The sequence below is a fragment of the Entelurus aequoreus genome, linkage group LG02 (assembly GCF_033978785.1).
Source record: "Entelurus aequoreus isolate RoL-2023_Sb linkage group LG02, RoL_Eaeq_v1.1, whole genome shotgun sequence".
NCBI classification, from domain to species: domain Eukaryota; kingdom Metazoa; phylum Chordata; class Actinopteri; order Syngnathiformes; family Syngnathidae; genus Entelurus; species Entelurus aequoreus.
The window spans coordinates 85211497-85235937 of NC_084732.1; the positions used below are offsets into that span (position 1 = coordinate 85211497).

A 24441-nucleotide genomic window follows, 5' to 3' on the forward strand; every position below is an offset into this window, starting at 1 on the left:
GTCCTCTGCGCACAGCAAATATATGCCGCGCACCAAATCAAATCCCATCTGAATTCTAAACAAAATAAACACATTTATTCTGTGTAATTTTGCAATGCAACTTGGAGTGACAGTGACAACAAGCGGCCCTAACGGTGTTCGTCAACACCGTTCAATTGAACACCGTTCAATTATTGTAACGTCTATCGAGATGCTTCGAGGCCAGGAATCATATCGATCACTTTATTGAGCAAAACTGTTTATATTCGACCATAACCACACCAAAAACATGAGTAAAACACTTCTATCTCGAAAAAACTAGTCATTTTCTGCCGTACAAACCAGGCCAAAACCAACTTGTCATCTGTCACCAACACGCATAGCACTAAACCACTGGTGCATTTATGGCCACACAAAAAGTCGGACAACTCAAACACCACACAAAGTTACACTATGACTCCTCAGTCATACGTGTGCTTGTTTTACTGTCATTTATTATTAATGTTAATTTATTTATATTAATCATGGAATGCTGTTACTAGAAAAAGTTACAGGAATGCACACTTCATCCTATGCTTACATTTCATTGTGCAACATGAGGATGTTTAAGGGGAACTAAATGTGATCTCTGAAAGGGGTACAAATGATTTCCAAGCAGTGCTTTTGGTATAACGTTAAGTTAGGTTAAATGAAAGTATTATTATTATTATTATTATTATTATTTATCTTACGGTATATATAAAAAAAAATATTGAGCAAAATTTAATTGAAATTTCGTCGATGTGGCCCTCCAGCAGTGCTCGGGTTGCTCATGCGGCCTCCGGTAAAAATTAATTGCCCACCCCTGGTCTACAGTCATTTGGACAAGGATAGTCAACAATATGGAGGCAGAAAGAAAGCAACATGGCATCCGTTTGACGACAAACGCTCAATATTTAACAGGGGTGTGATTCTTTGGACGCCTATCAATTCGATTCGGTTCCAGTTCCTGGGGTGACGATTCGATTGAGAATCGATTCTCGATTCAAACCGATTCTCGCAATGTATTATTTGGTATATTAACTATAATTATGTTTTTTCAGAACAGGTTAGAAAAGCTCCTTCTGGTTGCATAGAGATGGCCTAAAAACATATTTAAAAAAAAAAAAATTCTTGCAAAAAAATAATTAAAAAATAAAAAAAAAAATATATATATATATATATATATATATATATATATATATATATATATATATATATATATATATATATATATATATATATATATATATATATATATATATATATATATATATATATATATATATATATATATATATATATATATATATATATATATATATATATATATATATATATATATACAAACATATATATAAAATAAAATAAAAAGTAAAAAAATAAAATGTATATATATGTCTATAGTCAAGGTTACTGTGGTTTATCCGTTATACAGTGCTCAATACTGGGGTGGAGTGGAATATACGTTAGGTCTATAGCAGCACCTGTGCGGAATCTACTGTATGTCTGCGTAGTTCCAGTTCCAGACAGTCCATGTGGCCTGGACTTGATACATTTTTATTCATTAAGTCAATAAATGATTATTTAAAGCAATCAAACTTGAAAACGCAATGAACTCGTACGTTGAGGCACCACTGTCTTTTTATGAGGTCTTTTGCTTTAACCAGAATAGAAACAAGGAACCAGAACCAGAACTGCAACCGGAATACATGAACAATGCTCAACCCTAGTCAAAATCATTATCACTAAGAATTTTGATGTATTTTATTCATATGAATTAGGACAAACATTTTTTTATATTTGTTTCAAATAAAATAAAAATATATCAATCCATTTTTTATGAGATGTTTGGGTGCCCCTCGAAATCTAGGCCTGTGTTTGAATAATAGTACATTCGCCCCATACGCAGACCATCCATTAATGAATTTATGTATCGTTCTGTGGAACGAGAGCACTCAGCACAGCTTGTAGGTTCAATGTACGTAATTGAATAGGTTAGTTGCTCAGACAGTAATGTGTTAATACAAGTTTAGGTCGCGGTATGATGTGACTTGTATTCACGTTAGCATTGATGCTAGCTAGCCACTAGCCTTTCTAGGAAATTAACAATATTCCTGTTTCCCTAGTTTAACACAGTGCGGTTATCAATCATGGTTTTAAGATAATCTTAGTGTGAAACAGTATCACTAACCGGCGGGATTTTCACGGTGGTAAATCATTTCGAGGCTAATCAGCCAGTTGCCTTTCTAGTAAATGAACAATATCCCTGTTTCCTGAGTTTAACAAAGTGCGGTTATCAATCATGGTTTTACGATAATCTTAATGTGAAACGCTAATACTAACCGGCGGGATTTTTACCACGGTTAATCATTAATAACGTTAATCGAGGCTAATCAGCCAGTTGCCTTTCTAGTAAATTACCAATATCACCGTTTCCTGAGTTTAACAAAGTGTGGTTATCAATCATGTTTTTACGAGAATCTTAATGTGAAACGGTAATACTAACCAGCAGGATTTTCACGGTGGTAAATCATTAATAACGTTATTTGAGGCTAATCAGCCAGTTGCCTTTCTAGCAAATTACCAATATCACTGTTTCCTGAGTTTAACAACATGTGGTTATCAATCATGTTTTTACGATAATCTTAATGTGAAACGGTAATACTAACCAGCGGGTTTTCACGGTGGTAAATCACTAATAACGTTAATCGAGGCTAATCAGCCAGTTGCCTTTCTAGTAAATTACCAATATCACTGTGTCCTGAGTTTAACAAAGTGCGGTTATCAATCATGGTTTTCCGATAACCTTAGTGTGAAATGGTAATACTAACCGGCGGGATTTTCACGGTGGTAAATCATTAATAACGTTATTTGAGGCTAATCAGCCAGTTGCCTTTCTAGTAAATGACCAATATCACTGTTTCCTGAGTTTAACAACATGTGGTTATCAATCACGTTTTTACGATAATCTTAATGTGAAATCCTAATACTAACCGGCGGGATTTTTACCACGGTTAATCATTAATAACGTTAATCGAGGCTAATCAGCCAGTTGCCTTTCTAGTAAATTACCAATATCACTGTTTCCTGAGTTTAACAAAGTGCGGTTATCAATCATGGTTTTACGATAATCTTAATGTGAAACGGTAATACTAACCGGCAGGATTTTCACGGTGGTAAATCATTAATAACGTTATTTGAGGCTAATCAGCCAATTGCCTTTCTAGCAAATTACCAATATCCCTGTTTCCTGAGCTTAACAACATGTGGTTATCAATCATGTTTTTACGTTAATCTTAATGTGAAACGGTAATACTAACCGGCGGGTTTTCACGGTGGTAAATCACTAATAACGTTAATCGAGGCTAATCAGCCAGTTGCCTTTCTAGTAAATTACCAATATCACTGTTTCCTGAGTTTAACAAAGTGTGGTTATCAATCATGGTTTTACGATATTCTTAGTGTGAAACAATATCACTAACCGGCGGGATTTTCAAAGAGGTAAACCATTAATAACATTAATCGAGGCTAATCAGCCAGTTGCCTTTCTAGTAAATTACCAATATCACTGTTTCCTGAGTTTAACAACATGTGGTTATCAATCTTGTTTTTACGATAATCTTAATGTTAAACGGTAATACTAACCGGCGGGTTTTCACGGTGGTAAATCACTAATAACGTTAAGCTAGGCTAATCAGCCAGTTGCCTTTCTAGTAAATTACCAATATCACTGTTTCCTGAGTTTAACAAACTGTGGTTATCAATCACGGTTTTACGATAATCTTAATGTGAAACCCTAATACTAACCGGCGGGATTTTTACCACGGTTAATCATTAATAACGTTAATGGAGGCTAATCAGTCAGTTGCCTTTCTAGTAAATTACCAATATCACTGTTTCCTGAGTTTAACAAAGTGTGGTTATCAATCATGGTTTTACGATAATCTTAATGTGAAACGGTAATACTAACCGGCAGGATTTTCACGGTGGTAAATCATTAATAACGTTATTTGAGGCTAATCAGCCAGTTGCCTTTCTAGCAAATTACCAATATCCCTGTTTCCTGAGTTTAACAACATGTGGTTATCAATCATGTTTTTACGATAATCTTAATGTGAAACGGTAATACTAACCGGCGGGTTTTCACGGTGGTAAATCACTAATAACGTTAATCGAGGCTAATCAGCCAGTTGCCTTTCTAGTAAATTACCAATATCACTGTTTCCTGAGTTTAACAAAGTGTGGTTATCAATCATGGTTTTACGATATTCTTAGTGTGAAACAATATCACTAACCGGCGGGATTTTCAAAGAGGTAAACCATTAATAACATTAATCGAGGCTAATCAGCCAGTTGCCTTTCTAGTAAATTACCAATATCACTGTTTCCTGAGTTTAACAACATGTGGTTATCAATCTTGTTTTTACGATAATCTTAATGTGAAACGGTAATACTAACCGGCGGGTTTTCACGGTGGTAAATCACTAATAACGTTAATCGAGGCTAATCAGCCAGTTGCCTTTCTAGTAAATTACCAATATCACTGTTTCCTGAGTTTAACAGAGTGTGGTTATCAATCATGGTTTTACGATATTCTTAGTGTGAAACAATATCACTAACCGGCTGGATTTTCAAAGAGGTAAACCATTAATAACGTTAATCGAGGCTAATCAGCCAGTTGCCTTTCTAGTAAATTACCAATATCACTGTTTCCTGAGTTTAACAACATGTGGTTATCAATCTTGTTTTTACGATAATCTTAATGTTAAACGGTAATACTAACCGCCGGGTTTTCACGGTGGTAAATCACTAATAACGTTATTCGAGGCTAATCAGCCAGTTGCCTTTCTAGTAAATTACCAATATCACTGTTTCCTGAGTTTAACAAAGTGTGGTTATCAATCATGGTTTTACGATAATCTTAGTGTGAAACAATATCACTAACCGGCGGGATTTTAACAGAGGTAAACCATTAATAACGTTAATCGAGGCTAATCAGCCAGTTGCCTTTCTAGTAAATGACCAATATCACTGTTTCCTGAGTTTAACAACATGTGGTAATCAATCATGTTTTTACGATAACCTAATGTGAAACGGTAATACTAACCGGCAGGATTTTCACAGTGGTAAATCATTATTTAACGTTATTTGAGGCTAATCAGCCATTGCCTTTCTAGCAAATGAACTATATCACTGTTTCCTTAGTTTAGGAAAGTGCGGTTATCAATCATGGTTTTACGATAATCTTAATGTGAAACGGTAATATTAACCGGCGGGGTTTTTTACCGTGGTTAATCATTAATACCGTTAATCGTTAATCAAGGCTAATCAGCCAGTTGCCTCTCTAGGACATGAACGACATCATTGTTTCGTGAGTTTAAGAAAGCGCGGTTATCAGTCCTGGTTTTACAATAATCCTAATTTGGAACGGTAATACTAACCATCTGGCGGTTTATCTTTAACACGGTTCATCGTTACATCCCTAGTAGTTAATTGAAACTGTTCTGTGCTGCTGTGGCCCGCCTCAGGCCAGGTGGCTGCATTTTCACTGCAGCTTAACTGCAGTGGCCTTTCATAGACAGGTGGAAGGCATTTAGCCAGAAGGTCACAGAGGGCTTCCAATCCTCCCATCATCATGGATTTAGGACTGTAAGGCCTCTGTTTTGTACCGGCCGCATTTCCACCAAGCGGTACTCTTTGGTCTGGAGCAACAATTTTTTTTAACGGGGGGTTAAAAATGGAGATATTACAAGACATGTGACATAGCTAAAAAAGAAATGTACAACTTGGTGGTAGCAAGGCCATTTCAAAAAGTGAATGTATTGTGTCTGTGCAAGCGGTTTTGTTAGTGTGAGGTTCCTGAGGTTACTGCTGCTTACCAGCTTTTCTCCAGATTTCCTCTGGCAGGTATCCCGATGGAGGTCTGTGTAGAAAGTCTCTGTGGATCTCTGAAAACACACATGTTGACCTAATCAATAATGTACACACTTATATTGTACACAGTAGAGTACTTCAAATTCCACCGATAGTTCTCATCAGGCATTGAGTTAAAGTCCGGAGTCAGGGCTATTCAACTATATTGTTTGAGGGGCCACATTTCTAGAGGCCGGACTATTACAGTCTGATCTCGCCACTTTGCATTAAACGTACTTATTGGCTACGTTCAAACTGTAGGGTGGGGTGTACGATTCGGATTTTTGGGTCGTATCCGATCTATTTATGTAGTTACCAAAAAAAATGCAATTTCTAATGTGAACGCAATCGGACCCGCATGCAGACATGACGTTACATGGAAGTGAAGATCATAATTAGAGATGTCCGATAATATCGGACATGGCCGATATATGCTTTAAAATGTAATATCGGAAATGATCGGTATCGGTTTCAAAAAGTAAAATTTATGACTTTTTAAAACGCCGCTGTATGGAGTGTTACACAGACGTAGGGAGAAGTACAGAGCAGTTGCGTCTCCCAGTCATATTTGCCAACCCTCCCGGGAGACTCCCGAATTTCAGTGCGGAAGCCAAGGCAAAAACTTAGGACATGAAACTATAGACATGAACCTCACAAAACTGTGGCATGAAACAAACACAAAACTCTGGCATGAAACAACTAGCATTAACTATGGCATAGAACAAACACGGAACTGTGGCATGAAACAACTAGCATTAACTATGGCATAGAACAAACACGAAACTGTGGCATGAAACAACTAGCATTAACTATGGCATTGAACAAACACGAAACTGTGGCATGAAACAACTAGCATTAACTATGGCATTGAACAAACACGAAACTGTGGCATGAAACATCTAGCATTAACTATGGCATTGAACAAACACGAAACTGTGGCATGAAACAACTAGCATTAACTATGGCATAGAACAAACACGAAACTGTGGCATGAAACAACTAGCATTAACTATGGCATAGAACAAACACGAAACTGTGGCATGAAACAACTAGCATTAACTATGGCATAAACAAACACGAAACTGTGGCATGAAACAACTAGCATTAACTATGGCATTGAACAAACACGAAACTGTGGCATGAAACAACTAGCATTAACTATGGCATTGAACAAACACGAAACTGTGGCATGAAACAACTAGCATTAACTATGGCATAGAACAAACACGAAACTGTGGCATGAAACAACTAGCATTAACTATGGCATAGAACAAACACGAAACTGTGGCATGAAACAACTAGCATTAACTATGGCATAGAACAAACACGAAACTGTGGCATGAAACAACTAGCATTAACTATGGCATAGAACAAACACGAAACTGTGGCATGAAACAACTAGCATAACTATGGCATAGAACAAACATGAAACTGTGGCATGAAACAACTAGCATTAACTATGGCATAGAACAAACACGAAACTGTGGCATGAAACAACTAGCATTAACTATGGCATAGAACAAACACGGAACTGTGGCATGAAACAACTAGCATTAACTATGGCATAGAACAGGGGTGTCCAAACTTTTTCCACTGAGGGCCGCACACGGAAAAATTAAAGCATGCGGGGGCCATTTTGATATTTTTAATTTTCAAACCATAACAAAATATATGGATTTTGTTTGTTTTTTACCTTTAGGGCTCCCGGGGACCATAAAGGGTCTAAGTCAATAAAATGTTAAAAACAAGTCAAATTATTATTTTTTTTATTTATATAATGCTTACAGTAAATCTGTACAGTATATCAACTTCAGGTTGATATAAAGTTGAAAAAAACCAAAAAGGTTTTATGCCTTTTCTGTCAAAGACAACTTAGTTTTTTATAATAAAACTGAAATATGCAGTATTTCCCCCACTGCTCAAAACATTCAGAAAGCAATGTTTGATGTGAAGTAATTAGAGCCTTAAAAATATCAATAATACAGGACACCATTGATTTTAATTCATTATTATTTTTGAGTAATCGCAGTGAAAAGATAAAAAAAATCCCATTAAATATATTTGGGATCCAAAAGGTGCCCCACTCAGAAAGTGATACATTTTTATTAGTTTTTTTTTTTTACTTTCAACACTTAAATTACGAGCTCAACTTCAGATATATCTGTCGATTTTACGTTTGAACTATTATTTTGTTTGTTTTATGCTCTTTTGTCAAACAAAATGTTGATGTTTTTGTACGGCAACCACACAATATATTCAATATTTCCCACTTAAAACATTTTAAAGTGAAATATTTGAAATAATAAGCCTTGAATAGGTCAATAATTCATTGTAACATTGTTTTTTTGTTTTTTTTTGGAGCAATGGCAAAAAAAGAAAAAAGAAAGATAGACAAAAGACATAAAAAAAAAGCCTGCATGGCAGTTTTGTGTCAACATTGCAACTTTTTCTAGTTAGATTTCACCTCATTCCACATTTTTAAATGTTTTTTAAAATTTTTGCAATAGCATTACCAGAATGTGTGGCGGGCCGGTAAACAATTAGCTGCGGGCCGCACTTTGGACACGCCTGGCATAGAACAAACACGAAACTGTGGCATGAAACCAATAATGACGCCAGGACGACGGACCGGCAAAGACAGGCTCAAATAGTCCTCTGATTAGAAGCAGGTGCGCGTCCCGAACACCAGAGGCAGGTGAAAATCACAAGTAGCCATGGTAACTAAAACAAACTCAGGTGTCAAACAGGAACTAAAAGAGTCCAAAACTAACAGAACATAACAAAAACATGATCCGGACCCCGGATCATGACAATAATTTGGTCCGCACATCTGAACACCAGAGGCAGGTGAAAATCACAAGTAGCCATGGTAACTAAAACAAACTCAGGTGTCAAACAGGAACTAAAAGAGTTCAAAACTAACAGAAGATAACAAAAACATGATCCGGACCACGGATCATGACAATAATTTGGTCCGCACATCTGAACACCAGAGGCAGGTGAAAATCATAAGTAGCCATGGTAACTAAAACAAACTCAGGTGTCTAACAGGAACCAAAAGAGTCCAAAACTAACAGAACATAACAAAAACATGATCTGGACCCCGGATCATGACAATAATTTGGTCCGCACATCTGAACACCAGAGGCAGGTGAAAATCATAAGTAGCCATGGTAACTAAAACAAACTCAGGTGTCAAACAGGAACCAATAGAGTCCAAAACTAACAGAACATAACAAAAACATGATCCGGACCACGGATCATGACAATAATTTGGTCCGCACATCTGAACACCAGAGGCAGGTGAAAATCATAAGTAGCCATGGTAACTAAAACAAACTCAGGTGTCAAACAGGAACCAATAGAGTCCAAAACTAACAGAACATAACAAAAACATGATCCGGACCACGGATCATGACAATAATTTGGTCCGCACATCTGAACACCAGAGGCAGGTGAAAATCATAAGTAGCCATGGTAACTAAAACAAACTCAGGTGTCAAACAGGAACCAATAGAGTCCAAAACTAACAGAACATAACAAAAACATGATCCGGACCACGGATCATGACAATAATTTGGTCCGCACATCTGAACACCAGAGGCAGGTGAAAATCACAAGTAGCCATGGTAACTAAATCAAACTCAGGTGTCAAACAGGAACCAATAGAGTCCAAAACTAATGGAACATAACAAAAACATGATCCGGACCACGGATCATGACAATAATTTGGTCCGCACATCTGAACACCAGAGGCAGGTGAAAATCACAAGTAGCCATGGTAACTAAAACAAACTCAGGTGTCAAACAGGAACCAATAGAGTCCAAAACTAACGGAACATAACAAAAACATGATCCGGAGCACGGATCATGACAATAATTTGGTCCGCACATCTGCGATCCCCACCGAGGTATCCCATTGTCATCCCAATTGGGTTGACGTTTTTTCTTGCCCTGATGTGGGATGTCGTTGTGGCTCGTGCAGCCCTTTGAGACACTCGTGATTTAGGGCTATATAAGTGATCTTTGATTGATTGATTGATAATTATCGCAGCGGAACATAAGAGTGAACACTCGGGGTGGATATGTTTCACATTTTAACCGGTTGGAGTACCAAATTGGTACTAAAAAAATACATGTTGCAGGTTGCCGAGTCTGCATGAATTTAGCACTACTGTTATTATTATGTAACCGGGTTTCGGTGTCCATCCCAATGTGTCCCTCGGAGCGCTCAAGTCTTTTTATTGCATTTAATTTATATTTAATTCAAGTATTTCCCAAGTTTTGAACTGAACTACTGCAGTTGAATAGCCCTGATTTAGACCCTTTGATTTCCCAATGCTTTTGAATACCGTATATGTCAAATATAACATGCACATCAGGAGCACCTCACTGGTCTTTCTTTCCGTGCCCACCATCCCCTTCCCTGTGTGTGTGTGTGTGTCTACCTGTCTGCCTGCCCGTCTGCCTTTCAGCAGCCGAGGAAGCTCCTTTGGACAGAGTCTCACTGCTGCTAGCTGTGTTGGAGGAGGAGTTGTGGTGAGGAGTAGGAGGAAGAGGAGGAGGAGGAAGGCAGTGCTGTCCGTTGCTCCCACCTTTTTTCATCTCCTCAACGTCGCTGTAGCGCCGTATCCAATGGTTCATCTCCTCTCGGTCGGCCTCCTGGCAGCGTCGCAGCACGGTCAGAGAGCGCCGCGTCTTCTCCACCATGTCCATGATACAGTTTAGCAGCTGACAGGGACACAAATGGCGATATTAGCCCACGGACTTTCGTACCCAATATAAGCTTGGACAAGTCAATTTTTTTTCTTTCGTAGTGGGATAAATTGCGGTCTGAATTTGGGATTAATTACGACTTTTTTTGGAGGGTTGGACAAAAATTCCCACAGACACACTGCAACATCTTGTAGAATGTCGACAGCTGCAAGAGGGAGACCAACTCTACGTATTTAAGGAGAGATGCTAAAAAAAAAAAATCTAAATTTTTTTTGCACAAAAAATTACAACATTTTTACCAAAAAAAAAAAATACTTTTTTAGCACAAAAAATATATATATATTTTTAGAACCCCTAAAAAAATTCAAATTTTTTTTGTGCTAAAAAATTTTTGAATTCCAATTAGAATTTCCAATTCTAAATTGACTTATACTTTTCGAGAATCGATTACAAAATAATTATAATAACAAAAAAAACCATATTTTTCGGTTTTAAAAACAAAAACAGCTATTAATGATATTTTTATTTCGTATTATTGATACTGTTGCCTGTATTAATTTTTGGTTTTCCTGTGTTTAGTATTGTATTTGTCTTCTCCATTAATTTGTAAATGTCTATCCTAAATATTATTACATAGGTGGCAGTCGCTCTATTTTATCAAATTGATTAACATTCATTAAAAATGTAATACAATTTTAAAGGCCTACTGAAAGCCACTACTACCGACCACGCAGTCTGATAGTTTATATATCAATGATGAAATCTTAACATTGCAACACATGCCAATACGGCCGGGTTAACTTATAAAGTGCAATTTTAAATTTCCCGCTAAACTTCCGGTTGAAAACGTCTATATATGATGACGTATGCGTGTGACGTCAATGGTTGAAACGGAAGTATTTGGACACATTGTATCTAATACAAAAAGCTCGGTTTTCATCGCAAAATTCCACAGTATTCTGGACATCTGTGTTGGTGAATCTTTTGCAATTTGTTTAATGAACAATGAAGACTGCAAAGAAGAAAGTTGTAGGTGGGATCGGTGTATTAGCGGCTGGCTGCAGCAACACAACCAGGAGGACTTTGACTTGGATAGCAGACGCGCTATCCGACGCTAGCCGCCGACCGCATCGATGATCGGGTGAAGTCCTTCGTCGCTCCGTCGATCGCTGGAACGCAGGTGAGCACGGGTGTTGATGAGCAGATGAGGGCTGGCGTAGGTGGATAGCTAATGTTTTTAGCATAGCTCTGTGAGGTCCCGTTGCTAAGTTAGCTTCAATGGCGTCGTTAGCAACAGCATTGTTGAGCTTCGCCAGGCTGGAAAGCATTAACCGTGTAGTTACAGGTCCATGGTTTAATAGTATTGTTGATTTTCTGTCTATCCTTCCAGTCAGGGGTTTATTTCTTTTGTTTCTATCTGCAGTTAAGCACGATGCTATCACGTTAGCTCTGTAGCTAAAGTGCTTCGCCGATGTATTGTCGTGGAGATAAAAGTCACTCTAAATGTCCATTTTGCGTTCTCGACTCTCATTTTCAAGAATCTTTCATCCTGGCTCAAATTAATGGGGTAATCGTCGCTTTCTCGGTCCGAATCGCTCTCGCTGCTGGTGTAAACAATGTGCAAATGTTCAACCTGTGATGTCACGCTACTTCCGGTACAGGCAAGGCTTTTTTTTATCAGCGACCAAAACTTTATCGTCGATGTTCTCTACTAAATCCTTTCAGCAAAAATATGGCAATATCGCTAAATGATCGAGCCTGGTGCAATCACGTTAGCTCCGTAGCTAAAGTGCTTTGCCGATGTATTGTCGTGGGGATAAAAGTCACTGTGAATGTCCATTTCGCGTCCTCGACTCTAATTTTCAAGAGGATATAGTATCCGAGGTGGTTTAAAATACAAATCCGTGATCCACAATAGAAAAAGGAGAAAGTGTGGAATCCAATGAGCCCTTGTACCTAAGTTACGGTCAGAGCGAAAAAAGATACGTCCTGCACTGCACTCTAGTCCTTCACTCTTATGTTCCTCATCCACGAATCTTTCATCCTGGCTCAAATTAATGGGGTAATCGTCACTTTCTCGGTCCGAATCGCTCTCGCTGCTGGTGTAAACAATGGGGAAATGTTCAACCTGTGACGTCACGCTACTTCCGGTACAGGCAAGGCTTTTTTTTATCAGCGACCAAAACTTTTATCGTCGATGTTCTCTACTAAATCCTTTCAGCAAAAATATGTCAATATCGCGAAATGATGAAGTACGACACATAGAATGGATCTGCTATCCCCGTTTAAATAAGAACATTTCATTTCAGTAGGCCTTTAAAACAAAAAAAAATCAGGTTATAAGCAGTTTTGGTCTTGGGACAATTCTTCCATTTCCCCTCCCAGGTGTCTAAATAAATAGCATGTATGATATTTACTACACGTGTTCCACCGGGTTACTGGCCATGTGCGAGTTAGTGAATTTGAATTTGCAAGAGCTGGGCGGCCATAATGTAACAGCTGGGCTGCAGATGAGAAAGTGGAGCCGATTCCTTCCACCCTTTGGCTCCGCTCGCTGCCAACTCCGCAGACCGCCGCTCATTTCTCCGCGTCTCCTCGCATTCTGATGTCACTTTCGCGGCGTCCGCTGCCTTAAATACGCTCCACGTTCCCCCGACTATTTCACCGGCGTTCAGATGTTCTTCGCCGTTGTTCCCTGGCTCCGCCTCCCCCCTGGCGTGGAGCTATATTTATTTCAGTGAAGTGTTTGCAATTTGGCGGGGGTCCAGGCCTGGCCGGTTCCCTCCATGTCTCAGCTGCTCTGCCCAGCTGGAGCTGCTCACTGCTGGGTCCCCGAGCTCCATCTGGGGCCCTATTTCTCTGCATGAGTGTGTACTGTGTGCGTGTCTGGTGTGTGTGTGTGCTGCTCCGATGGCTTCATGAAGTTGGGTGTGGGCATGTGAATGACATGGGCAGCCATGCGGATACTTACATTATCGAGGTGCTTCCATTCTTCCGCCCACTCTCGATCTGTTAGACGGTGGTCAATCACTTCCTCTTGGCGGGCCCCGTGCGCCGCTGTAACGGAAAGACAGGGTGTCAGAAGTCGGGGTGTCCCCCCCCGATCCGATATCGGTATCATGTATTGGCTTGCTTCTCAAATCTCAATGCAAGCGCGTTTTTTTTAAATATTATTTCCAGTTAACACAAGGGTGTCTAACTCATTTTAGATTGGGGGCCACGTGGAGTAATATCTACTCCCACACTGCAAAAAGTCAGTTTTCAAAAACAAGAAATTTTTTTTTTTTTAAATTAGGGGTATTTTATTTGAACTAAGCAAAATTATCTGCCAATAGAACAAGAAAATTTGGCTTGTCAAGACTTTCCAAAACAAGTCAAATTAAAGCTGCAAGCAGCGATGGACGGGACCGACTTTGAGGGCTCATAAAATCCAAACCGCAGCAGTAATTAAAACTCTTTTACCAACTTTTAATCAGAAGGGTTCAATCTCTCTCCTGTGCTAATTTGAAGCCGACACGACAAACGCGCTCAGAGGAGATAATGTTTGAAAAAAGGTGACTGTTTTTACTCAACTTTTGTTTTGAAGGGGGAATTGCAAACTTCCTGTTGATTTTTGCTGGGGGTTGTCAGTGTATGAAATATACGTCTAAGTGAGACCTACATAGAGGTTTTTGTTTCATATCTCTACGACATTCCTACTGGGAGTTACAGGCAGTTTTGTCTATGTTTTCTTCCTAGGGGGCGCTAGAGCGCAATTTTGAGTTTTGGGGTTTGGTTTTTTGATTAGATCGCAATTTCCGCCAGTCCTGATGTGTCCAATTTGGTGAGTTTTGAAGCATGTTAAGGGGGTCAAATTACAGCTCAAAGAGGCGGCGGTATAATAATGAAACGCTAGAAATACAATAGGGTCCTCTCTGTCCCAAAGGGACTCGGTCCCTAATTAGCTAACATCAATGAACCCAAAAATACCTTGAAATAAGTATATTCTCATTAATAACAACAGTACTACTATATGAGTACGTATTTTCTATTGTTTCATTGAAAATAAAACAGCAAAGTCCATTTGGCTGTCATCTGTTTTAATTATGAAACACAATTGTGTCAAAGTCATGATTTTTTTTTTTTACATGCTTGAAATAAGAAATTATTACTTTAAAAAAGTAGTTTTTTACTTGTGAGTGTTGATGACACAGCTTTTCAACACTTGATATTCTAGTTTCAAGCATGTTTTACTCAATATAGGTCATCAAATCTCAGCAACAAGCTGTAATATCTTACTGAGATCATTTAGGACCAAAACCCTTAAAACAAGTAAAACACTAACATAAAATCTGCTTAGTGAGAAGAATTATCTTATCACACAGAAAATAAGCAAATATCACCCTTTTTTGAGATATTTAATCTTACTTAGATTTCAGTTTTTGCAGTGCAAGTGGGCCGGACAGGTAAAATCTACTGAAAGCCACTACTACCGACCACGCAGTCTGATAGTTTATATATCAATGATGAAATCTTAACACTGCAACACATGCCAATACGGCCGGGTTAACTTATAAAGTGCAATTTTAAATTTCCCGCTAAACTTCCGGTTGAAAACGTCTATGTATGATGACGTATGCGCGTGACATCAATCGTTGAAACGGAAGTATTCGGACCCATTGAATCCAATACAAAAAAGCTCTGTTTTCATCCCAAAATTCCACAGTATTCTGGACATCTGTGTTGGTGAATCTTTTGCAATTTGTTTAATGAACAATGAAGACTGCAAAGAAGAAAGCTGTAGGTGCGATCAGTGTATTAGCGGCGGACTACAGCAACACAACCAGGAGGACTTTGAGATGAATAGCAGACGCGCTACCGTGAGTACAGCTCTGGCTTCCAAACATTTGATCGCTTGCCCGTACGTGAGTGTCGTTATGTGCATGTCACGTACGTAACTTTGGGGAAATACATGTTTCTTGCCGACTCTGATGGCGGCCGGGGTGTCGTCGAAAGCTACAACGCCCGCCGCCGTCCCGTAGCTAAGTTAGCTTCAATGGCGTCGTTAGCAACAGCATTGTTAAGCTTCGCTAAGCTGGAAATGATTAACTGTGTGGTTACATGTCCATGGTTTAATAGTATTGTTGATCTTCTGTCTATCCTTTCAGTCAGGGGTTTATTTATTTTGTTTCTATCTGCAGTTAAGCCCGATGATATCACGTTAGCTCCGTAGCTAAAGTGCTTCGCCGATGTATTGTCGTGGAGATAAAAGTCACTGTGAATGTCCATTTTGCGTTCTCGACTCTCATTTTCAAGAATATATAGTATCCGAGGTGGTTTAAAATACAAATCCGTGATCCACAATAGAAAAAGGAGAAAGTGTGGAATCCAATGAGCCCCTGTACCTAAGTTACGGTCAGAGCGAAATAAGATACGTCCTGCACTGCCTCTCTAGTCCTTCACTCTCACGTTCCTCATCCACAAATCTTTCATCCTCGCTCAAATTAATGGGGTAATCGTCGCTTTCTCTGTCCGAATATCTCTCGCTGCATTGTAAACAATGGAGAAATGTGAGGAGCCCTTCCTCCGGTGTCGTTACGCTACTTCCGGTATAGGCAAGGCTTTTTTTTTATCAGCGACCAAAAGTTACGAACTTTATCGTCGTTGTTGTCTACTAAATCCTTTCAGCAAAAATATGGCAATATCGTGAAATGATCAAGTATGACACATAGAATGGATCTGCTATCCCCGTTTAAATAAAAAAAAAATCATTTCAGTAGGCCTTTAACCCTTGTGTAATGTTCATATTGTTGTTACTCAGCCGGCGTTTGTGGGTCTGATGGACCCGTTGCATTTTGTGGCTTTTAATGCCTCACAATCAAACACTTTTATGTTAAATACTGAACAGATGTTTACCTTATCCCAATCTGTTCAGTATTTTAACATAAAAGTGTTTGATTGTGAGGTATTAAAAGCCACAAAATGCAACGGGTCCATCCGACCCACAAACGCTGGCTGAGTAACAACAATATGAACGTTGCACGGAAAATTTCTGCATCCCACAAGGGATTCTTCTTTTGTGTTTCTGCACCTGCGGTTCCCACCCAAGGTTGCGACTTTGTTTGTCAACACTGTCTGCTCTCATTTTCTCGCACATTTGGCCCTCTGATGTTCTGTGTACCTACACTCTGTCCTCCTCCTGTCTAGGCCTGCTGTGTGTGTGTGTGTGTGTGTGTTGTATTACATCTTATACAGTATGTAATAGAATTGTATGGTTGTGTGGTCATTAAATATGTATTCTGATATATGTTCTTCACAGAAAATGAGCCAAAGTCAGCGAGTCTCAGTTTGAAAAATGAATGAAAACGGGTCCCACATACCCGAACACCACACAAGGGTTAATTGGCAGTTCGATAACAGGCGTGAAACTAATCCGGGGGACAGTTTGGCTGAGAATGCTACGCCATCTTTCCGCGGTAAGCAGAAGGACGGCATATATGGTGGCCACAGTTGTAGCCCGCGGGTATGTAAGGCTGTGGGCTTTATATAGAAACCACCAGGATTAACACGGTGCACTGACAACTGGTCTTTGTTCCTGACATCGACCCCCCCCCCCCCCTTCACCAGACCACGGGACACTAAGTCCATACCTGTTGGTCGGTGCCTCTCTCGGCCGTCCCGGTGTTCGTTGTGTCTGTAGGCGTCTCTGTACTGGTGCGCCAGCGCCATGTCCTCCAGGCGGTAGTGCTGGGGGGCCATTTGATGGTTGGGTGCGTGCGGCAGTCCGTTGGGGGGGTGTGTGGACAGGCCGTTGGGAGGCGGGTGAGCGGGGAGGCCCGTGCTGGGACTGAAGCGCTGGTTGGGGCTTATGGTGCAGGGCCTCTTCGCCAGGTGCTCGGGGTGCAGGCCGTCTCTGTCCGAGGAGTCTTTGGTCCTGGGACACGGAGGACGTAAGAGTTGAAACATGGAAACATGCACCGTGTAAAGCAGAATTAATTGATTCCAAATGTTGCCGTGAACCGAACGTGAGTTGTTTGGCGTTGTCAAAGAGGCTGAATCGCGGATTACTTACCGCGCGTTATTGAAAACACTTCAGCGTTAATGAAACACGGCGAGCTGAAGTGATTGCGCGCGAACACAAAAAAAGCCTTCAGTGTTTTTTCAGCCGCGGCAATGAAGTGCGGAATGAGTGGCGTATTATTCCCCCACAACAAAACAGAATTATGCGCTTGCTTGCCAATATGTGATCACGTGGCACGGACCTGACAGTATTCCGCACCGCTGTCTTTTTACTCGTTACCACGTGACCAGAGATGTCCTGCTGGAAACGGACTCGTCAACTTTGAACTCCAGAAACAAGGGTTCTCAATAATGACCATCACTAAAATACAGGAGCGAAGTAGGCCCAAGTATTCTTTAGAAACTCTATTATTTAAGAGGCGTATGTATTATTTTGGGCCACTGTAACATTACAAATCTAAGTAAATATCTCAAATAAGGGTGATTTTAGTTTAATTTCTGTCTGATAAGATAATTCTTCTCACTAAGCAGATTTAATGTTCGAGTGTTTTACTTGTTTTAAGGTCCTAAATGATCTCAGTAAGATATTACAGCTTGTTGCCGAGATTTTATGACCTACACTACCGTTCAAAAGTTTGGGGTCACCCAAACAATTTTGTGGAATAGCCTTCATTTCTAAGAACAAGAATAGACTGTCGAGTTTCAGATGAAAGTTCTCTTTTTCTGGCCATTTTGAGCGTTTAATTGACCCCACAAATGTGATGCTCCAGAAACTCAATCTGCTCAAAGGAAGGTCAGTTTTGTAGCTTCTGTAACGAGCTAAACTGTTTTCAGATGTGTGAACATGATTGCACAAGGGTTTTTCAATCACCAATTAGCCTTCTGAGCCAATGAGCAAACACATTTTACCATTAGAACACTGGAGTGATAGTTGCTGGAAATGGGCCTCTACACACCTATGTAGATATTGCACCAAAAACCAGACATTTTCAGCTAGAATAGTCATTTACCACATTAGCAATGTATAGAGTGTATTTCTTTAAAGTTAAGACTAGTTTAAAGTTATCTTCATTGAAAAGTACAGTGCTTTTCCTTCAAAAATAAGGAACTTTCAATGTGACCCCAAACTTTTGAACGGTAGTCAGTGTATATTGGGTAAAACATGCTTGAAACTACAATATCAACTGTTGCAAAGCTATGTCATCAACACTCACAAGTATAAAACTACTTTTTTAAAGTACTAATTTCTTATTTCGAGCATGAAAAAAAAAATCATGACTTTGACACAAATGAGTCTCATATTAAAACAGATGACAGCCAAAATGGACTTTGCTGTTTTATTTTCAATGAAGCAATAGAAAATACGTACTCATATAGTAGTACAGTTGTTATTAGTGAGAATATACTTATTTTAGGGTAATTTTGGGTTCATTGAGGTTAGCTAATTTTAACTTGTTTCTTGTTTCTTGTTTTCTTGTTCTATTGGCAGATAATTTTGCTTCGTTGAAATAAAATATCCTAAATTTTTGTATTATTTTTTTTCTTGTTTTTGAACACTGACTTTTTGCAGTGTGAACAGTAACACTGTGTTTACATATAGACCAATAAAACACTTACCGTATTTTCCGCACTATAAGGCGCACTTAAAACCCCTTTTCCCCCTCAAAACTGGACAGTGCGCCTTATAACCTGGTGCGCCTAATGTACGGAATAATTCTGGTTTTGCTTACCGACCTCGAAGCAATTTTATTTGGTACATGGTGAAATGATAAATGTGACCAGTAGATGGCAGTCAAACATAAGAGATATGTGAAGACTGCAATAAGACTCAAGTAAACAACACTAACATTTTATATGTTCCATTGAAAATATAGAACATTACACACGGTGCTCAAAAATCCATCAAAATTATCGTTTTAGTATGACTTTGGTAAGCTATGAAGTCGCACCGCTTGATGGATTGTACTGTGCTTCATCATACCAGTATTATTATGGTGTGTGTATAAGGTTAGACATATTACCTGGCGTTTTGTTTCGCAATATTATGCAAAAGCAACTTTTCTTTCCTTCTGGTACCTGCTGATCTGTATTTGGGATCTGCATAAATCCTGAAAAATTGCGCGCATCCTCCTTTGTAGTCCGTGACGACACCGTAGTTGCATTATTGGCTTTATTTGAACAAAAAATCTTAGGGTACATTAAACATATGTTTCTTATTGCAAGTTTGTCCTTAAATAAAATAGTGAACATACAAGACAACTTGTCTTTTAGTAGTAAGTAAACAAACAAAGGCTCCTAATTAGTCTGATGACATATGCAGTAACATATTGTGTCATTTATCATTCTATTATTTTGTCAAAATTATTAAGGACAAGTGGTAGAAAATGTATTATTAATCTACTTTTTCATTTACTGTTAATATCTGCTTACATTCTCTTTTACCTTTGTTCTATTTACACTTCTGTTAAAATGTAATAACCACTTATTCTTCTGTTTGGGCATCAATCCGATACCAAGTAGTTACAGAATCATACATTGGTCATATTCAAAGTCCTCATATGTCCAGGGACGTATTTCCTAAGTTCATAAACATAATATGAATTTTTAAAAAAACGAAAGAAAATGTTGTGATGCCAAAAAATATCGACGTAGGGTATCGTACCGAATATGATTCATTAGTATCGTGGTGCTATATTAATTGAAGACCTCAACGGCGGAGCAGGCGGAAGACGGTAGATTTAAGAACTACCACAATGGCTGCGATGGCGGAAGAAGGCTGCAGCAGAAAAGGGTCCCCAGTCGTCTTGGACTACATGCCACTGGACCCTGACCCGATTCTGTCAAGGATCGTGTGGTGACTGTCTGTGCACCAGTCTCCCCACGTTAAACTAAGTCACACACAGGCATCCTCCATAAAGGGATACACCCCTACCAGGAGGATCGTCATACTCGTTCGAGTGACCGCCCGATGATGACTATACAAATACCGGTATACCGTACAACCCTACTTGATAAGAGTCTGCTATCTCACATCAGCATAGCCTTTAGAGACCTAATATTTGTGCCAATTAGGGGTGTAACGGTACACAAAAATTTCGGTACGGTACGTACCTCGGTTCAGAGGTCACGGTTCGGTTCATTTTCGGTACAGTAAGAAAACAACAAAATATACATTTTTTGGTTATTTATTTACCAAATTTGTAAACAATGGCTTTATCCTTTTAACATTGGGAACACTATAATAATTCTACCCACGTTGATCCACATTAAACTGCCTCAAGTTGTTGCTCAGATTAAATAAAATGACAAAACTTTTCTTCTACATATAAAAAGTGCAACATTAAACAGTTTCAAGTCAACTCATCATGCTTAATTTATTACAGCATTTGGGAAGCCTGTAGTTGATTTTTATTAAGTAAATGTTATATTTTTATCAACATGTGATAGCAGGGACCCTGCCATTCAAAACTAGGCTGCTCCGTTACTAATGATTAATGTAACTATAGCTGAAAAAATGGCAATAGCAATAAGAGAGACTATTCCTCCCTGAACACCATGGAGTTCATGTAGGCTTAATGCATACTTGCCAACCCTCCCGTTTTTACCGGGAGACTCCCGGTATTCAGCGCCTCTCCTGATAACCTCCCGGCAGAAATTTTCTCCCGACAAACTCCCGGTATTCAGCCGGAGCTGGAGGCCACGCCCCCTCCAGCTCAATGCGGACCTGAGTGGGGACAGCCTGTTCTCACGTCCGCTTTCCCACAATATAAACAGCTTGCCTGCCCAATGACGTCATAAGTGTAGAATGATCGAGGTTCTTGGTTTCTTATGTGGGTTTATTGTTAGGCAGTTTCATTAACGTCCTCCCAGCGCGGTACCAACACACAACAACAGCAGTCACGTTTAGTCTACCGTAAAGCAGTTCGTCTGCCGTAAACAGCAATGTTGTGACACTCTTAAACAGGACAATACTGCCATCTACTGGATAGCCTCCAGAACACTGAAATTCAGGTATTTCTTTTATTTATATGTATAATAAAATAAATATATATATAGCTAGAATTCACTGAAAGTCAAGTATTTCATACATGACTATATATATATATATATATATATATATATATATATATATATATATATATATATATATATATATATATATATATGAAATACTTGAGTTGGTGAATTCTAGTTTAAATATATTCCCCTCTTAACCACGCCCCCAAACACGCCCCGCCCCACCCCCGACCACGCCCCCCACCCTCCCCCCACCTCCCGGTATCGGAGGTGTCAAGGTTGGCAACTATGGCTTAATGATGCAGTTACATTATTATATCAACTATCAGAGACAGAAACTCTTCATTTAACATAATGTCATTTTTTGCAGCTTCAACACAGCTCAATCAACACAGAAAAAAGGTAAAGTGAAATAACAGACAGACAGGGCTTTGCTGTCCGTAACACACACACACACACACACACAAATTAGCCTTCACCTCAAGCCAGGACTGCGAGCGAGCTGTTTATATTTCTAGAAAGTCAACGAGCTCATAGTGATGTTACTAGTAGTTGACTGGGAGGTGTTTATTATAATTTGGGGAGAGTCCGCAGCCTGATGCTTACCTGCTAAACGCTAAGCACTGACTACATGCGCTCTGAATACGCACTGCTGATTGGCTGTTGCCGCTCTGTTTGTAACCAATCAGATGGTTGTGTGGGTGGGACAATGCTGGGTGCGGTGTAGAGGACTGACATAGACAGAGGCAGAAGGAAGGGGAGGCGGCTACTTAATATTTTTGTGTGGAAACTTGTTCGGTACACCTCCGAACCGAACCGAAATCCCCGTACCGAAACGGTTCAATACAAATACACGTACCGTTACACCCCTAGTGCCAATATTACATTATCGTGTCAGTTTGACGGTCTTCTTCCGGCAAAATACTACCAAAATCAACCAAAACGGGAAAAAGTTCCTAAGTGGGGCTTTAAATCTTCCCGTGCCGAAGAAGGCTGGAGTCTGCAAATTGACGCGCACTACGCCGTGTTCCCGCGGCGAGCCGCTTGTTGTTCAACCACGAGCGAGACAGCGCCGCTCCAGCGCCCTCGCACAGCTGCACGCCATATGCATCAGGCAAAGCCGAGTCGGAGCGAGCGCCCCGCGTCTCCGGCGTTTAATCTGAATATCCCCCGGCCTGCTCTTAGATTGCAACTATTCCGACTCCCTGCCTTCCACCCGGGCCCCGGCTTAAGGGCCGACGCGGCCTAAACCCTGCTGCGTTTGGCAGATGTTTGGAGACACTGTATAAGTTAGTGTGCGGGCGCGCAAGAGAGAGAGAGAGGGCTGTGTTTTGCAGCCATCTGGTCAGTTTAAATGGGAGCGTCGATATTAATCTGTTTAGCTGGATGGCACTCGCCGGGCATTCAGATGGAAATCACTTTTTATCGTGCAGGGATCAAAAGGCCAATGAATCACGGTCGCATGTTGTCGATGCGCGCTGCCGTCGGCCCCGGGTGGTTATCCGCCTGTGTATTTTGAGCGTGACGGCAATGCTCACACACATCCTGGGCTCTGGCCGCTAACAAATCATAGGAACAGCTGGCACGGCGAAGCCCCCCACCGTCGCTCCCCCCGCCTCACACACACACACACACACACACACCACTCAAGCCTGGCCCGCTGTGCATAAGAGCAAGAGGTCGGGAGGCGGAGGTGTGTGGATTACAGTCCCGTCCAAACCACCCCGCCCTCCCCCTCGCGCGGCGGCGGAGGAGGATGTGTTCGGTGTTACGGTCAGCACATCGCCATCTGGACACATCCCTGACATATGGACAGCTGCTGGGAGCCTGCAGGTCGCGCAGTTAGAGCGGGAGGAAGGAGGGTCGGCGAGTAGGCGGCGAGAGGCGCAGGGGAAAGGGGAATGGTTCGGAGGAAAGCAAAGAATAAGGACGGCCCGTCAATCCACATCGAGATGAGTTTGCTAAGTATAAAAATGAGCTGCACATTTTTTTTTTATTGAAAGAAACTGCTGTTCTAAATGTGTCCACCGGATGTCGCCATAGCAATTCTGTTAGGCAAGCAAACGGGTAATACTGGGGCCAGGCAAGCGGTACAGAGTAAAGGCCCCCCTCGACCCAAATAAAAGGTAAAACCTGCCGTTGTTCATCTTCTGTTCGTAGTGTAACCCAAGCCTCTTGGATGGTTTTCACCTCCGTTTGTATGGTTAGCAGAGGACTAATATGTTGAAATGACAAATTAGGTTTTAATTTTTAATTTTTTGTTCAAAGACTTAAAAGTTTAGTGGCTTGCCATCAATCGCTCTCCGACTTCCTCGATGTGCGTCCCATACTTGCCAACCCTCCCGATTTTCCAGGGAGCATCCCGAATTTCAGTGCCCCTACCGAAAATCTCCCGGGGCAACCATTCTCCCGAATTCTACCCGGACAACAATATTGGGGGCATGCCTTAAAGCAAGGGTGTCAGACTCTGGCCCGCGGGCCAAATGTGGCCCGCCGTGTAGTTTCACTTGGCCCTTGAGGCGATATCAAATTAACACTAGAGCTGGCCCGCCGATTATATACAGCGGCGGTGCTGCGGTAACACCACATTCACCGCTAATTCTCATACTTGCCAACCCTCCAGGGAGACTCACAAATTTCAGTGCTCCTCCCGAAAATCGCCACGTCCGCTTTTCATCCAGTCCAACGAGTGCTGGCCCAGTCGCATAATATGTGCGGCTTCTGCACGCACACACACGTGAATGCATCGCATACTTGATCAACAGCGATACAGGTTACACTGAGGGTGCCGTATAA

At 40.5% G+C, this 24441-nt stretch overlaps 1 protein-coding gene across 5 annotated transcripts in view; it reads right to left on the reverse strand.

Annotated features, from left to right (window-relative positions):
* Positions 1-24441, reverse strand: part of cbfa2t3 (CBFA2/RUNX1 partner transcriptional co-repressor 3) — a 168013-nt gene that overhangs the window by 15972 nt on the left and 127600 nt on the right. For 4 of the 5 annotated variants that reach the window (XM_062033691.1, XM_062033690.1, XM_062033693.1 and 1 more), the window contains 4 exons: positions 17259-17542; positions 13601-13686; positions 10362-10644; positions 5880-5948 (listed from right to left, as the gene is read on the reverse strand). In XM_062033691.1, coding sequence (XP_061889675.1) covers positions 5880-5948; positions 10362-10644; positions 13601-13686; positions 17259-17542 — 722 coding nt within the window. The remainder of the gene's footprint in view (positions 1-5879; positions 5949-10361; positions 10645-13600; positions 13687-17258; positions 17543-24441) is intronic. The other variant, XM_062033692.1, reaches the window with a different exon arrangement.